This window comes from Nycticebus coucang, chromosome 1 (assembly GCF_027406575.1).
Source record: "Nycticebus coucang isolate mNycCou1 chromosome 1, mNycCou1.pri, whole genome shotgun sequence".
NCBI classification, from domain to species: domain Eukaryota; kingdom Metazoa; phylum Chordata; class Mammalia; order Primates; family Lorisidae; genus Nycticebus; species Nycticebus coucang.
The window spans coordinates 192,106,308-192,123,079 of record NC_069780.1 but is presented as its reverse complement, the minus strand read 5'-3'; the positions used below and the strand labels follow the sequence as shown (position 1 = coordinate 192,123,079).

The 16,772-nt window shown below is 41.3% G+C and overlaps 1 protein-coding gene across 4 annotated transcripts in view; it reads left to right on the top strand.

The window, feature by feature from the left end:
• Nucleotides 1-16,772, top strand: part of ICE1 (interactor of little elongation complex ELL subunit 1) — a 62,150-nt gene that overhangs the window by 24,002 nt on the left and 21,376 nt on the right. The window contains exons 11-15 of one of the 4 annotated variants that reach the window (XM_053593257.1): nucleotides 2,958-3,056; nucleotides 6,114-6,200; nucleotides 9,346-9,758; nucleotides 10,963-14,920; nucleotides 15,233-15,693. In XM_053593257.1, the coding sequence (XP_053449232.1) occupies nucleotides 2,958-3,056; nucleotides 6,114-6,200; nucleotides 9,346-9,758; nucleotides 10,963-14,920; nucleotides 15,233-15,693 (5,018 nt within the window). Of the gene's footprint in view, nucleotides 1-2,957; nucleotides 3,057-4,905; nucleotides 4,963-6,113; nucleotides 6,201-9,345; nucleotides 9,759-10,962; nucleotides 15,694-16,772 lie in introns of those variants that run through there. The other 3 variants (XM_053593239.1, XM_053593267.1, XM_053593248.1) reach the window with 3 other exon arrangements.

Sequence of the window (16,772 nt, the reverse complement as noted above, 5' to 3'; positions counted from 1 at the left end):
TCAGTGGTCTGGGAGGTTGCATGTTTTTCCTACATGTAATTATGAAAATGCCAGGGCTTATTCTGTGTTTTCATTAGATCTAAATATATGATTAGCTTATTGTCTTATAAAATAATACAGTGAATGAAAGCATCAAAGCAATGTTGTTGGGAAAGGAAAACTAGAGAGATAATTTCTGTACCGTTTAATTTTAATCAGAGTTGATTTTCTTGCCAGGTTATAATTTATTAACATATTAAATTTCCTAGGTGCCAAATATATAAAAAGTGTTGAAGTTAAATAGGAAAATTGTAGCACCAAAGTCCTGTAGTATATTTTCAGAAGATAGAAGAATTTAGGGAAGACTCACAGTTTAAAAGAAAAGTAAACTGCTAATAATGGCACAAGGGAAGTACCCAAGTTTACATGCACTTCTTATTACAGAGTGACTCACAGATGGGAAGGCCTAACTCGAGAAGATGAAAAATTGCAGTTTTCTTTTTTTTTTTTTTTTTTTACATTTTTTTTTGTAGAGACAGAGTCTCACTGTACCACCCTCGGGTAGAGTGCCGTGGCGTCACACGGCTCACAGCAACCTCTAACTCTTGGGCTTACGCGATTCTCTTGCCTCAGCCTCCCGAGCAGCTGGGACTACAGGCACCCGCCACAACGCCCGGCTATTTTTTTGTTGCAGTTTGGCCGGGGCTGGGTTTGAACCCGCCACCCTCGGCATATGGGGCCGGCGCCCTACTCACTGAGCCACAGGCGCCGCCCTGCAGTTTTCTTTTTAATACTTCCATTTGTTATGTGACCCTTGGCCACTTACACTTTCCTTTTTGTGTGTTTTTGTTATTCCTCTTAAAAATGGAGATTATGAATTTGAATTTCCACTCTACCTTTCAAGATTTTAAGGGGGGATAAATTTTAAAAGTTTAATATGTAAGTAATAATAATTCATATCACTATGTGTCGTTTTTCTCTAAGTGGAAATGATTTAAAACATTTAACTTGGTTGTATGCAAGTGTATAGTGTCTCTTAAGTCACCATTACCTTTTTATTTCATTTTTAAATCTTTTTTTTTTTTTTAGTTTAATTCAGTGCACAAGTTTATGTTTTCCTTGGCTCTAATAGTTCACATCTCTCAGCTGCCTGGGCACTGATTGCTCAGTCCCTTATCACTATCACTAATACATGATTCCACGTGCTTTCTACTATGTATGGAAAGTGGGGCTTTGAGATTGCTGAGACGAATAGAAGACCTGATGACTTTGGCCTTCCCTGCCAACAGTCAGCTGCTGAGTTGAATTGTCTTCTTCTTTGGACTGACAGATCCTCTCAGGATTCAGCGGCTTGCAGGCCTGACTCTACCCCGCTCATGGCTGCTCTCTATCCCTGCATTCTGTGTGATGTTTTTCAAAGAACTTGTTACTGTCTCAAGAAAAATAGTTTTCTGTTTAGTTTTTATCTACCATCATGATGAGGGCAGGGATATTGTTTGCTGTGTATTTTACTTCTTCTAAATAAATAAGTGAAGTCCTTAGGCATCTGCTGATGGTTTAGGTGTGGACCTTGATGGGTTCGATACCTAATTCTTAAGTGTATGGTTAGCATTCTTCTTCGTTAATTATTGACTTCTGGAAGAGGTTTGCAAGATAGGCACTAAAAAATATCAGATCAAAATGTACAAAATGTGCAAAATGGCTACTTTGCCTTTTCTTCATTTCAAATTCTAATAAAATTTACCAAAAATATAGCTAAATACATAGTTTAAAAGTTTCCCATCTGTAGAGGAAGTTAATGAGGAAGACACACAGGAGATGGTTCAGCTGGTGACATTACGCATAAATGCACAGAAAATGGCAGCACTGAAAAACCAGAATTTTCAAATCAAGGTTGGCAGGGTAAGGAGCAGGACATTAGTGTCTGCCAGGTAATTGATTAAAGGCCGAAGATTAGGACAGCCTGCTGCTTTCAGAAATGGTTTCTGGCCTTTGCCCATAGACTGGCCCAAGTTTAGTTTTCCAAAATGTTAGCTATTACATGGGAAGTACCCAGAGTAGCTGTGGATGGATAGCCCTTCCTGTCCTCAGAAAATACAGTGTTTATATACTCCATGTAAACCCCCCAGTTATGTTCACTTGCCACTGCTTCCTCTTCCAAGGCAGGCTTCTATAGGTTTAGGAAACCAGAATGTGTGTTTATTGCCAAAGGAATAAGACTAAAAATGTAAGCTGAAGAAATATACTTTGGCAACCAAATATGTTCTGCCTCAGTGCAGCTACAACGTAGGGAAAAGCAGGGGCAAGAACGGCATCAGGTGCAAGAAGACCGTGGGAACAGCCCTCGGTCATGAATGAGGAGAAGATGCTAATCACATTAGTGCTCTTGGGGAAATGAAGGAACAGATCCATAGGCTGCGGCTATGGAACCGACCACTTCGGAGTCTTGCAAATTAAAAATGCAATCTCAGTACTGTGAACCCAGTGGGAAAGAATAATTGTCAGATGGACAAATAGAAGATCATTTCATTTAACCAAGAGGTTAAATTTTAGATGCCTCTGAGGAAATGTTGCAAATTGACAGACAAAAGAAAGGTCCTGGAGATATTTAAGATTTGGAAGTTAGAGTCAGGTGTCTCACTGTTAAGGACCTCTCAGAGGAGAGAAGATGTAAAAAGTTATGGAAGGAAACATCCCTGAACAGAAAACACGCAGAATATTCATATTTGTAGGGCTTGTCAAGCATTTAGTGTGGTTTTTGTGTATAGTCTCCATCTCTGACGTGTTCAGGAGAAGTATATGTAAAATCAAATGAAACAGAAAGTTTGAATATAGAACGATGGATACAAATATTTCAAGCAGTGCTAAAAAAGCAAGTGTGTAAGGCAAAAATTAATTCAAATGTAGAAATGAATGTCCATGATTAAATTGTTGGTGAAAGGTACAGTTCACCAAGATACTCTATTATGTGCCTAAAGGAATGAAACCGCGTCAACCAAAACCCTTGGAAGTTTTAGGGAGAGAGCGCATCATGCAAAGAAGCTTCAGTGTTGCTCAGAAAGAAAGAGTGAAAGCAGGTGAGATGGAATGGAAATCACAATTCCAAGATCCACATAGAACTTTTTGTAAACCACATACCTAGAGTTGTTTAAAACATTTTTCAAACATATATAATAGTGAACTAGTAGATAACAAGTCTATGATTTAATATAATATTAATAAAAATCCCCCTCCCTCTACAAAAACAAAACGTATAAAATTTACCTGGTAACTAAACACACATAAACCTCTCGGGTAACAGAGAAAATGAAAAGTAAACTACTAAACTGTTGTGGAAATAAACAACAGGGTGGTTATCTTTTAAGACCTTCCAGATGTAGCCAATTTCTTTGATACTCAGTTTTTTTTATGTTGCCATAAGTGATCATTTTAGAAAGGAAGAAATACAGAAAGTGATATGCTTAACTTAAGAAAGGAATCGATGAAGGCGCAAGTAGAAGTTAACTGAAATGGGAAGTACAGCAGTTGATTTGGGACCATTAAAGCTGATAGCTGTTGTCTTTGCTGTGCTAATGAAACCAACTCTCAGGCAAGGGTGCCCTCTAAAGGAAGGATGAAAATCCCAACAGCATCAGGACTGAGAAAGCTATAAAACTATTATGGAGAAATTTCTTAGTTCACAAGTTCATATTTAAATGTGAGGAGATAGACAAAATAGACCTTTTTCTAGGAAAACGTGCTCAAATGGACTTAGAATAGTTGCTAAAAATTTAACACATGATAAATCCAGATGGTTTATGTACAAGCTCTATAAAGCCATCAGCGAAAAACTGGTGTCTTTATGTTTCAGAATTTAGAAAATAAGAAATGGTTTCACCTTATTCCTATTGGAATAAATAGAAGCAAATAATTTGCACTCAAGAAAGTTGAAAAGTATAGTCAGTAGGGTCAGAAACAAGGTAAGCATGGTTTTTGTTACTTTCATCGCTTACATACTGGAGGCCCTTACATACTGGAGTGCAGCAAAATAAACACGAAAGGGGAGGAGCTGTAAACATTAACAAGGAAGAATGATTATTTTAGATTATATAACTAATGCAGAGAATCACGAAGACATGAACTGTGAACTTACATAATGTGACATTATTAACCTGTTAGAAGTGGAGTAAGAGCAGCCCATTCTCCATGGGTTGAACCTGCAAGGGTCCCTGGGAAACACCTGCCAGCAGTGTGTATCCTCTGTGAGAGGGCCGAGACATCCTGAAGAGCATTAAAGAAGAACCAAATACATAAGAATTATGGGAAGACTCAGACTAAAAGATGTAAATTTTCCCCTAATATATTTATAAATATAGAGAGTCGCTCAAAAATCCCATTGAGCTTTTCTGTAGAAAAGGAAAAGCAGATGGTGAAAGCTTACTGGAAACCATACTCGTTTGGAACAGTACAATTTTTTTTAAAAGAAAAGAAACTGAGCCAAGATTATGCCCTAACAGATACTACAAGATAATTGTAAGCCTCTCACGGCTAAAGAAGTGTGATGTTGATACAAAAACTGGCAATGGAGTAGAAAAGAGATGTCATAATGCTTAAGTCCAGAAATACTCAGAAATGCCCTTGGGTTTGATAAAAGGTAGCATTCATTTCAAAGGATTAAGGAAAGATGTGATTAAATTTAATGAGATTTTCCCATCAGAACATAAAGCCACACTGAACACTGAAGATTTTTTTTTTTTTCTCCTTTGTTTGGAATGGATAGTTTTTTCTTTTTTTTTTTTCTTTTTTTGGTCAGATCGGAAGTACTGAGTTATCAATTAGAATAGACATAGCTCTGGTTAATAGCCTCCATAAGAATGGATAAGTAACTTTTTTTCTTTTTTTTTAAGGTTCCTTGTTTGCTGCTTTGGGTATACGTAATAAGCAGGGATCCTGGTCAGGTCACTTAAGCAAAGGGGATTACATTATTTGGAAGCAGGCTTTTGGGTAGGTTAAATCACAATGTAGATAAGCTCTGTGATCGCTGAACTTAAAAGTGGTGTGCCTTACACACAGTTATGATCAGGAGGTTGGTTTGGCTCAGGAGAGGTTGGGAATGTCCAGCCTTTCAGACTTAATGTTAACCCGCCCTCTACATTTGTCCTGGTCCTTTTCTGTGGACTTCAGTTTTTACAGTAGTGCAATTTGCCAGCTTAAATAGGGCTGACCTGTTTCAAAATCTGAGTCCCTTTGGTTTAAAAGGTTGGTCTTTGTAACCTCTCTTGAACTAGATGAAATATTTCACTAATTTTAAAAAATGCATAAAGTTAATTTAAAAACTTAAGTTTAAGGAAACTGTAATAGAACTTGGAGGTGACCTGAAATTTACTTAATATTTAAAGCTGCTTTTAGTCGAAGTTTAATCAGTGTTGGTTGTCTTTTTGGACACATTTCACCATAAGCTATTCATATTTATATTCTCTTGAATATTTTTTGCTTTGGAAAGTTTTTTTTTTTTTTAATTTGGGTACTTAAAAAAGCTTTAAAACCATAGTTTAATATCTTAATGTTATATTAATTTCGTTAGAACTGTTTTAGTTACAACTTCCCTGGGCCTTTCAACTTGAATTAGTGGTTCTTAACCATTTTAGGAATCCAGACTCCTTAAAAAAATTGTAAAAATTCCTTTGGAAAGCATGTACCTCTCTCTTAGCGTGTGCGTGTGGTTATCCACCCTCTCCACGTGTTACACACACACGTTTCATCTTCCACCTCATTTCTGTTGATGGATTTTCTATGACTTGTGAACCCCACCAGGTTAATTACTGCGTGGTCAACTCTTGCTAACAGCCTCATGTAACGGTGGGGTGCTTCTCTTCTTTTCTTATAGAACCCGTAGAGCCCCAATTCCTTATTGTATTGGTCATTCACGGCTTCCTTCCCACTCCGTACTTTAGGGAGGAAATGCTATGTGGGCCAGAGATTAATTTGTCTAAAATGTTTCAGTCTTTCCATTAATGAATGGTTGAGTTTGGGGAAGATGTTTAAGTTACCTAGTTTTCTAAGTCCCTAATAAACCGTGACTTACAGAGGTACATTTTAGCCTTGTGTATATTGATCCAAACAATATGTCTTTAATGTTTTATTCTTTTTCACAGGAAAAGTGAAACTGCTTCTGAAGGAACTCTGGCTCTGTGTGAACACAACCCATAGACTACCTGGTGAGGGCAGCAGGTGTGTCCCAGGTGAGAGTGGAGCTTATAGACGTACACTTCGTACAGGAAATTGAAGTATGTGCTATTGATATTGCAGACTTTAGTTTTCAATACTCCAGATTCTACATTAAAAGAACCGAATAAACTAGAATGGGTACTTTAATTATACAAAATCCTTTTCCCTTCATTGTGCCTTCTACGCTCATTAAATAGATTTAGCTTTTAATTTTTTAATAGCAGCTTCCTCAGAGAACATTCAGAGAAGCTGGCAGGACAGTAGAGGCACCCTGGGCCACTATGTAGAGACGACACGGAGGGTGGGGGGTGTTTCACGTCATTCCCTGTGTCAGACCCTCCCCCAGCAGTGTAGCTTCATTTATTTTTTATGTAGCTACCAGTCCCTTTGGTTGAATATCTTGATTTGCAGTAAAATGTCACAGACACATTCTGCCAAGTTCACAGTTATAGTTGAGTAAGGATTGGGAAACTGATATTAGCCAAATATCTATTTGGAAGAGAGGAAAAGTAGAAGATAACTTCTTGTTTATAAGATTAAAGTGCTTCTTCATTAACTTTTTGTCATTTCACTAATTTCTTAGGATTAGCTGCTGTGAATTCACAGATCATTGAGGATCTGAATCTATAGAAATGTGTGTCTAATTTTCCTCTCAGGCTTCTGAAGACAATGTTGCCTCAGAAAAATATTAATAGGCAAATTACTGATTCACATTTATGCTGAATTTAGAACTTGTCAGGTATACAAAGGCATATTTGATGGGATTCCTTTAAATAGATTTTTCCTCATTTAACTTACTGAGTAATAGCATTGAGATTTACCAGCTGGTGCCTACAACCCCTAAATTCATCCCTTCAGTTCAGAATTTCTCTATGTTTTTAGGCAGCAGCAGCCTGGGGATCAGTCTATAGTCTGTTTTAAGCACTTGATTTAATGATGTTGTTAAAAGCACTATTCTTTAGTTAATAATCCGATGTTTTTATTTAAAAGCACAGCTTTGAATCTGTTACTTATGTTAATTTTTCCAATGCAGAAAGGGAAAATGTGGCATTTTGGAATCTTACTGTATCATAAAACATATTTCTTTGAAAAAACTTTCACTTATTTTCATATGCGAACAGTTAGAAAAGTAGTTCAGAGAATTTCCCTGGACTCTACCCAGATTTCTGAAATTTTCACGTTTCCCATTACCAAGGACCCAAACCAGAACATTTGCTATGATCCTGTGAACAAACCTGTAGGTTTCACCAGGTTTTCCCCTGATGTCCTCCTTCCATTCCAGCCTCCAGAACCTCTGTTGCCTTTGGTAACCGTGCTTCACCTTCTCTAGGCTGACAGCTGCTCAGCCTTGCCTCGTCTCCCATGTCTTTAACACTTGGGGAGAGTAGTATTTTCTAGAAAGCCCATCCTTCCAGCTTGTCTGATGTTTTCACTTGTAGATTGAGGCTGTGTGTTTATGATAAGGACCCTACAGATGCCTCCCTCTGTCTGGGGCATGCTGCTGAGGGGTGGTCTTACCTCTGGGGACAGTAACCTTGATCCTCTGGGGACAGTAACCTTGATCACTTGCTTAAAGTGGTGTCTGCAGGTTTCTTTATCAAAAAGTTACCGTTTTTTCCTAATTAAATAACTTGAGAAAGATACTTTGGTAATATGCAAATCTCTCCAGTTGTCACCCACTGATTATAGCATCCATTAGTGGTTCTTTACCTTCTGTAGTTACTGCCTTGGTGTTTGTATCTCTCATTCCTTTTGTATTTACTAATTAGAATTCTTCTGTAAAGAAGAGCTGTCCTTTCTGCATCATTTATTTATTTATTGTTGACGGCAGTACAGTGTCATAGGTCCTCGTTTTACTCTGCACATTATAATTCACTGCTCTCATTATCTGTTGTTCAAATTGCTGTAGCTTTGGTGGGAACCTCTTCAGGTTGGCTTGTGGGCCCTTCAGACATCCTCCCTCTTTCTGAATACTTTACTTTCTACTGTCTCAAGATCTTTCAGACTCAACTTGAGTTTTCTGTCCTCACTATGTAATCAGCCACTTCTCCAAGGAGCCTTGGACTCTTTGTAAAAGTTTTTGTGTTTGTTTTTTTTAAGCTTTTAAATATCACAAATTGTCAGGGACTCATTTGTCTTTGCAAAGAAATAGTATCACTGAAGTTCACCAAAATCAAGACCCCAAAGGACTGGATTTTTATAGGCACTTTTCTGTCGCATTATAATATGAAGTATTCATGTAACCTTGTTCAGTCTCTGAATTAGAGCATTGTATAGATGTGGCCATGGGTAAGCTTGATATTGGTTGATTTCAGATTACTTTTTGGATAGAGAAAATAGCATCCCTTTTAAGATACACGCACAAAGTTGTTTCTCTGCCAAATTCTGCTAGTTATAAGGTAAGATTCACCATGAGAATGGGTGAGTTACCACTTATGTAGATGCCTTTCCAACTGTGTGTTAATGCTGATGGGCTGGAGTGTCGTCGCATCCATCCTCCTGTCTGTCTGTCTCACTTTCCGTATCACAGAAGTAGCTTACTTACGTGAAATATAATCGCATCTTCTAGGGTAATGTTTCCAAGGCAGTAGGTTGCCTTTTTTTTTTTTTTTTGGCTGGGGCTGGGTTTGAACCCACCACCTCCAGCATATGGGACCGGCGCCCTACTCCTTGAGCCACAGGCACCGCCCAGTAGGTTGCCTTTTTAAAAATGTTTCTATTTATGGAAAGGGTAAGGGTAGGATGAAGAGAGGTTGGTTAATGGCATAAAAATACAGTTAGAAGGAAGAAGATGCAGTGTCTGATAGCACAATAGGGTGACTATAGTTCACAGTAACTTACTGTATAGTTCAAAATAGCCAGAAGAAAAGAACTGGAATGTTCCCAACATAAAAGGTAAATGTTTGAGGTAATAGATGCTCTTGTCACCCTGATTTCATTGTTACACATTGTGTGCATGTAGCAAAATATCCCATTTACCCCTAATGCGTATAATTATTTTGTGTCAATAAAAAAATGAAGAAAAATTCAGTAGACATAAAAATATTTTCCTCTTGGATTTAATATTGCAAGCATGTTAAACTCTTAGAATGAGGATTTTTTTTTAAAGTTTTCTTGATACTGTAAATATTTGCTATTTATTTTTTTACCCTTCCACAGAAAAACCTGCCACAGAAAATACCAGATCCAGAGTGTCCAGGAAAGATGGCACACTACCTCCAGCACAAGGAAATCCTCTCAGCACCTCAGATGTGCAGACATGCCTCACAAAATTGTCCATGGAGATAGAGGGTGACTTTTCTTCATGTAAAAGTATGGACAAAGAGAGACCCAGTGGAGCCCATCACAGTCTTGATCGTGTTTTTGAGGAGGATGGGAATCCTGAGGGTTTAATGCAGAGTCATAATGATGGTGACAGTACCGACTTTTCCGACCATGATCATTTTTTGGATGACGATCTTCAGGCTGCAATTGACTTCTTCAAACTTCCCCCTCCGCTTCTGTCTCCAGTGCCCTCCCCACCTCTGATGGCATCGTCACATCTGGCTTCCTTACCTTCTTCACTTGCACCTGTGAGTTTTTCTCTCTGAATCCGAATTACCAAATGAATACATTGTTTAGCCTAACACGTCATTGATACTCAAAGGATTATTAGTGATATTCTGGCAAAGACTATTAATTTTAGCCAGTTTTTTTTTTTTTTTTTTTTTGTAGAGACAGAGTCTCACTTTATGGCCCTCGGTAGAGTGCCGTGGCCTCACACAGCTCACAGCAACCTCCAACTCCTGGGCTTAGGTGATTCTCTTGCCTCAGCCTCCCGAGCAGCTGGGACTACAGGCGCCCGCCACAACGCCCAGCTATTTTTCTGTTGCAGTTTGGCGGGGCCGGGCCTGAACCCGCCACCCTCGGTATATGGGGCCGGCGCCTTACCGACTGAGCCACAGGCGCCGCCCTAATTTTAGCCAGTTTTATTAAGAGGTAACATGAAAGTTTAAAAAGGAATGCCATTACCCCTCAGATCAACATATATGGTATGATTTTTTTTTTTTTAATTTCATATAGGGTATTGTTCTATCTTCTGGGTTAGAGTATAGTGGCTTCATCTTTGCTCACTATAGCATGAAACTCCTGGGCTCAAGTTATCCTTCTGCTTCAGCTTCCCAGGTGCCTGAGACTATAGGCACCTACGACCGTGTCCAACTAATTTTCTGATTTTTTTGTAGGAATGAGGTTTCATTCTTGGTTAAACTGGTCTTAAACTCCTGTCTTCAAATGATCCTCTCACCTCAGCCTTATAAAGTGCTAGTATTACAGGTGTGAGCCCTGTGCCTAGCCTGAAGTTTTCCACTTTGTATTATGGTTCCATTTCTATTTGTCTTTACACACCCAAAGTATAAGTTGCCTGTGTCTTAATTCTTTGTTCTTATCTTTAGTGCCTGGCACAAAATACATACGAAATGAATGAATTAAATAGGAATGTTTAAAAGTTATAAGAACAAATATAACCCTCAATCCTGTGCGGAGTAGTAGGGTGTGGATCTTGGGAGGGTGTCTGATAACTGGAGGGGTGGCCCCTGGGGAGAGGGGAGTTGTGCCAGAGAGGGAAACCTCCCTACCTACTATCAGATGCCAGAGCCTAGACTGCCCTTCCTTAGATGTGATTTAAGTTTTCTTTGGGAAGGATGAACTTTTTTGTTTTAATGCATTTAATTGATAGTCTTGTTTAGTCTGTTGCATTAGTGTTTTACTAGTACAGTTTTTTTTTTTTTTTTGAAGGAAACTTACTTTGAAGAGTATACAGATTCTAGCGATAATGACTCAGCCCAGCTTAGAAGTTCTACTGAGTATGTTTCAGAAGATGACACAACTGAATCACAGAATTATTTTGGCTCATTCAGAAAAAATAAAGAAAGTGGTACATGGGAGAATAAGTCCAAATCACATGGACCTACCCAATCTCTACATGCATTGGAAATAAATAAAACGACAACTCTTGGACTTGAGACTTTACCAGCAACACTGAGAGAACCTTTAGCCCATGAAAAACACCGGACAGTGTCATCTCAATTTGTGAGTGATAGAAAAGGAGAAATGTTTCAAGAGGCAAAAACACAGACAGAGATCAGGGAGAAGGACAAGTCGGTACAAACTGAGCGGACATTTCCTAAGCGCACCCGAAGCCTGTGTGTCGAGCAGTCACCTGGCAGCCCCACCCAGGGGGTGGACGCTGCCCCGGGGGCATCAGCGCTGTGGCTCTCTCCCCTTGGCAAGAGGCCATTGCGTGAATGCAGTGAATCTGAAGAAGAAACTCTAACGTCCAGAGCAATAGGGTCACCCAAATCAGAGTTTACTAAGTGGACACTAACTAATGAAATAACTTCTGAATCAGTCTGTAGCACAGGTTCTGACCATTTTCAGAGAGCATCTAGAGAAGTGGAAACGCAAACCGAGGGTATGCAAGGGGTTGTTTTGGGAGAATCCCCTGAGTCAGACGATGCCGACGCCACAGGTGGTGCCACGGACACAGAAGGGCTCGGTGCCGACGCCAGCGTCTCCTCCTCTCCTACCTCAGCAGCTTTGTCTGTGTGCAGCAACCCCCAGTCGTTTTCTGGGTTAGAATCTGTTAATGATATAGATATTCCAACTAACGTGTTCCCTGCAGAACTGCATCGTTCAAAACAAAAATTACAAACTAAAACTTTAAGCACATTACATCTGCAGTCTGAGCCACCAGAGTGTTCTGTGGGAAGAAACAGCCGGGCGGGTAGCTTGCCTGCTGTGAGCCCTGAATTAAGAGCGTCTCATTTTAATGATCAGAAGAGCAGTGATATCGAATGTACAAAAGTTGTAAAAGGCATGACCAAAATAAATTTACTTCCCCAGTCAGTATTTATGTCAGCTGCAGGAGACAGGCAGCGTGAGAATCAAGATCCTGGAGCGCAGCTCACCCTGAAGAAGCCAGACTTCCTTCAGGCCGGCCTGGGCTTTGTAAGAAGCGCTTCATGGCACCAGAGTGATTTGTTAAGGAAAGGTGTCCGAGAAGGTCTGCGAGCTAAATCGGAACAGGAGCAAAAGGCAGCACCATCCCTGCAGGATAAAGGCTCCGGACCCGAGCTCTATCTTCGCAGGGAAAACAGTGCTGCAGGGTTTACAATGGCTGCATCCTTGCTGTCTAATCAAGTGTCAGTTATCACAAAGCAGGCCAGACCTGAGAAGATTCCAGGTGCTGAACTGGAACATGTGAGCCTCCAAAGGAACGAGCCTGCCCCTGCAGCAGAGCACGGCAGTGGTGCAGCTGACCATGTGCCGTCCGCAGCCGAGTGTGGCGGGGAGCGAGACAGCGCAGCACAGGACAGCAGGGAGGCGGCTGCTGTCAGGAGCACTTCCCCAGAAGTGTCTGCCTCCAGGGGAGAGTCAGATGTCAGTTCTCCAAAGGGTTCTCTATCAGTAGAAAATTCTGATTGTTCCACAAATACTGAATTATCTTTCTCTTCTGAAAACATCTGTGTCCAAAACCAAGACACCCTTAGGGAAGCTGAGGAGCAGAGAGAAGCTGTGGTGCAGAAGGAAAGGCAGCTTCCTCAGGTCACAGATCCAGACTCAAGTGGGACGGGTGGCAGTGAGCCTCCAGCCTCAGAAGGGACAGTGTTAGGAGGTTTTCCTGTTGAGGAGAAGCCCTCTGAGGCCCTGGCTATTGCAAACAGTCCTCCTAGTACGCAGCAAAATGCTAATGAACTTCTGGAGTTGGAATCTCAAACTCCTGGTGGGGCACTTCCCAAATATTTGGTCACTATAGACACTTCTTTGTCTTCAGTGTTTTGCAGAAAAGTTGGAGAGGTGCAGGATACCACCCCAACCAGCCTTGCTGGCACTTTATGTAGTTACACAGGCATTCGGGAGGAACGGGAGGACACCGAGGTAGAGGAGAGTGAGGGGCCCAGCTGCAGTGAGGGGGAACAGGAGCCTGAAGCCGTGGTGGGGGGCAAGCAGCACAGTGCACCTGCAGACCCCCAGGGGGGTGCAGGAGATGCTGGTGCTGGTGAGGCCGAGGCGAGGCCTTCTTTAGAGGTAGGTTATTTGACCTCAGCTTTGCAAGATTTCAGTATAAGTGCTTTTTCTGAGCTTGACAGACTCTCCACATCAGAGGTTGTTATGTTTCTTGAGAGTTGTCAGTTAAGAGATTGTAGTTCAGGGGACTCTGTTTCAGAATGTTCTAGTAAAGGAACCCTAAGTAAAGAAATGAACAAAGAATCAAAGCAAAATGAAATATTAGGAGAAAAATGTGGAATGCAGCCTTGTGAAGAAGAAACCCTTGGAACTTGTGAAGAATGGATTGAATCAGAAGATGATGATTCTTTAAAAAACACAAGTCAGCTCACTCCTTGTTCTTTGGAAACACTGTCTGAGGTTCTCACCAAGATTGGGCAGGAACTTCAGACACATCATGAAGATTGTAATGGTAAAGATCCTGGTAATGTACTGCTCTTAAATGAACACGACAGCATGACAGCTGACGGTGTCAAAGAGGAAGTTCCACCTCCGGAGGCCGTGGGCTCCTTGTCACACGCTTCAGAACCACCCCTCCTGGAGGCTGACTTGGACCCCAGAGCCAGTCCTCCTGTTAGCGGCAGACCTAGTGATGAAAACACTCAGGGCCAGCCTGAGGACACTGCAGATGCAAGTGGACAGGCAGACGGTGGGGACAAGGACCAGGTAGAGCCGGCAGAGGGGGAAGCCCTGTGCGTGGATGCCGCGGTAGAGGCGGTGATAGAGCAAAGTGCTAGTTGTGAGGTCGAGACAACATTTCAGTGTCAGATATCGACAGTGACCTCAGAAGTTATAAATGTGCTTATCAATAAGGATCAGAATTTAGTCATTGAGAAGGGGGACAACTGGACAGTCATCAGTGGTGTGGCCGTTATTCCACATGTAGACCAGGTCACACTGTATGATCCTCCTGAAGACCTCCCTGTTCCTCAGGACCAAGGAGGACTAGAAGCTGGGTGTGTCCCAGTGACTTGTGTTGAGAAGCCCCCAGAGGGCAGTCCTGCTGGCCCTCCAGTTCAGGAACCTCCATGTAGCAGTAATCTTTCATGCCCCCAAGAAGATGTTTCAAGCAGTGGTCAGAGCACCAACTTTGATAAAAGTCGTTTGCGGAATAGACCTGTTAAGCCTAGTATATGGGTTAGTTCTCAGATATATGATCAAGACTTTGACTCTCAGACTGTGCCATCTGATCACACGTATTATAACTCGAAATTGGAGTCATCTGGCAAAAATAAGAATCGGTCAAAGAGTTCAAGCAAAGATCAATCACACAAAGCAGCAAAGACTTTAGCATCAAGCAGAATCGAAGCTCATCAGAGTGAAGTTTCTCAGTCATTTTCAGGGGAAAAAGGTAATACAAAAACTCAAAGAAGTCAAACTCAGACTATTTTAGCAAATGCTGATACCTCTACAGATTGTTCTCCTGATACTCTGAGTAAAATACGGCAAGAAGTGGGGCCTCCTCTGCCTCCTCTGCTGGCTCCTCTGATAGCCACACCGCCAAGGACTTCACAGCCACTTTCTCCCCTGCCAGCGAGTTCTAGTCCTTCCTCACCAGCCTCTCCTGTCGATCCGATCTCTCCCTTCTGTGAAATCCCAGTTCCTCCTGTGATGTCTCCATGGCCAGAAAAGCCCAGGCGTACCTCTCCTCCGGGCCCTTCTCCATCTCCGTCTGCTGCAGCGGCAGGTGAGAGGATAGTGTCGTCTCCTCTGCAGTTCTGTGCAGCCACGCCAAAGCACGCACTCCCAGTGCCTGGCAGACTGCCACCCTGCGCATCTGGGCCTGCTGCTGTGGGAGGGCCCCAGGAGAATTCCGTTAAAATCCTTGACACCATGTACCCTGAGTTATCTGCCAGGGCCCGAACCCTCAACATCCTCAAAGGGAATATTCAGTTCACTCGAGGGCCACCCACTAACAGTAAAAATTTATCAGGGCCTGTAAGTGCGATGATAGGATTCAAAGCAATCACTTCAACATCAACTGCTTTTGTCAAAACAGGGAGCGGCTCTGGTGGCGACCGTAACCAAGATAAAGCAAGAGATGTGGGGACTCAGCAGAATTCCACCGGGAAGAGAACATTGTCAGTCTCTGCGCCGAGGAGCGCTAAGAGATTGCGCCTGGACAGTGGGTCCCCAGAACCAAAAACCAGGGGGGCCTCTGCAGAAGGAATCCGCAAGAACCTTCAGAGAAATGTCCCTCAAGCTGAAGAAACAACAGAGGAGGAAAGAAGTTGTTCTAGTCCAACCGTCGGTGCAGTGTCACAGTTGCCTTTAAACCCAAAAGAGACTGTGGAGTCCCATGATAAAGCCATAGCCAGTGCGCTGAAGAAAATTGCAGAGTTCTCCTTCGATCTGTTACCTGTCATTCGCAGTCATGTGTATGTGGGAAATATCTCCAAAAAGCCTGTAATGAGAGATCAAGAAAAAGAAGTTGTTTTTGAATTTAGTACAACAAAAAAGGTATGTGGTTGCCTTTCTCTGTGTGCATTTGGAATTAGATATCCTCAAAGACAGGCTGTCTGTAAAAGGATGTAGATGATCTAGAGCAAAAGTTATATTTCACTTTATGACAAATGCTTTATTTCTCGCTTTTATAGATTTGAAACATAAGACACTGAAGGTTTGATAATGTGTATTCCTCAAATGACTTAAAATTTTAAAGAAAAAGTATCAGGACTAAAATTGCTCTTTGCCATTCAATCCTGACTTTTTTAGAGGTTTAGAATTAACTCTTTGAAAGTATTCAGTTGTTACTATGTAACAGATCTCTTTTAGAAGCAGCCTGTACTTAGTTAAGTGTTTTGAGAGTTTTACAGACTCCCCAGTAGTGTACATCACAGACTGGAACAGGACCACATGCTAAGTTTCAAGATAGGAGGGAGGGCATGGTGATGGTGCACATTTGTTTGCATGGTCATCAGGGTTTTTATAGTTCTGGACTTTGGATATCCATTGGCACTTTGTGTGGGTGATTTCCAGTGCTCAGGGGATCATAGCTATAGTGGTTATCTGCATGTACTTGGAGTCATTAGGTATAAATATTTATTTATTTTTATTTGCAGAGGGCATAGAAAACTCTAAGCAATTTTGAAAGGAAATGAACAATGTATCGTATTATCATTTAGTGCTTCTCTTTCTGAGCAAGAACAATTTTATTCATTTTAAAATTTAAACAATTTATAGAGTAAATTAGAGTTTAGAAAACAAGACTGAGAGTAGAATTACACTGGGTTTAACATATACACATACAGGTAGATTATTTTAGCAAACCTAGGAAATTATCATTTAATGTGAGCAGCAGGCACCCAGGGGTGTTAGACTTGCATCCTGGCACCTGCAGCATCCCCAGACATGGGAAACAGACAGCTGGGGGCCTTTCTCAAACGCCACACCCCCATTCTGGAGCTTACCAGACTCAGCAAGTTTTGACCAGTTATTGCTGTCTTCTACCTTCTGATAGGGTGCACGTTTTATGTTTGCAATAGATGTTTTATAACTTTTAGCTAATTCTTAGGTAAGCTGAAGGTAAATGAGAGTAT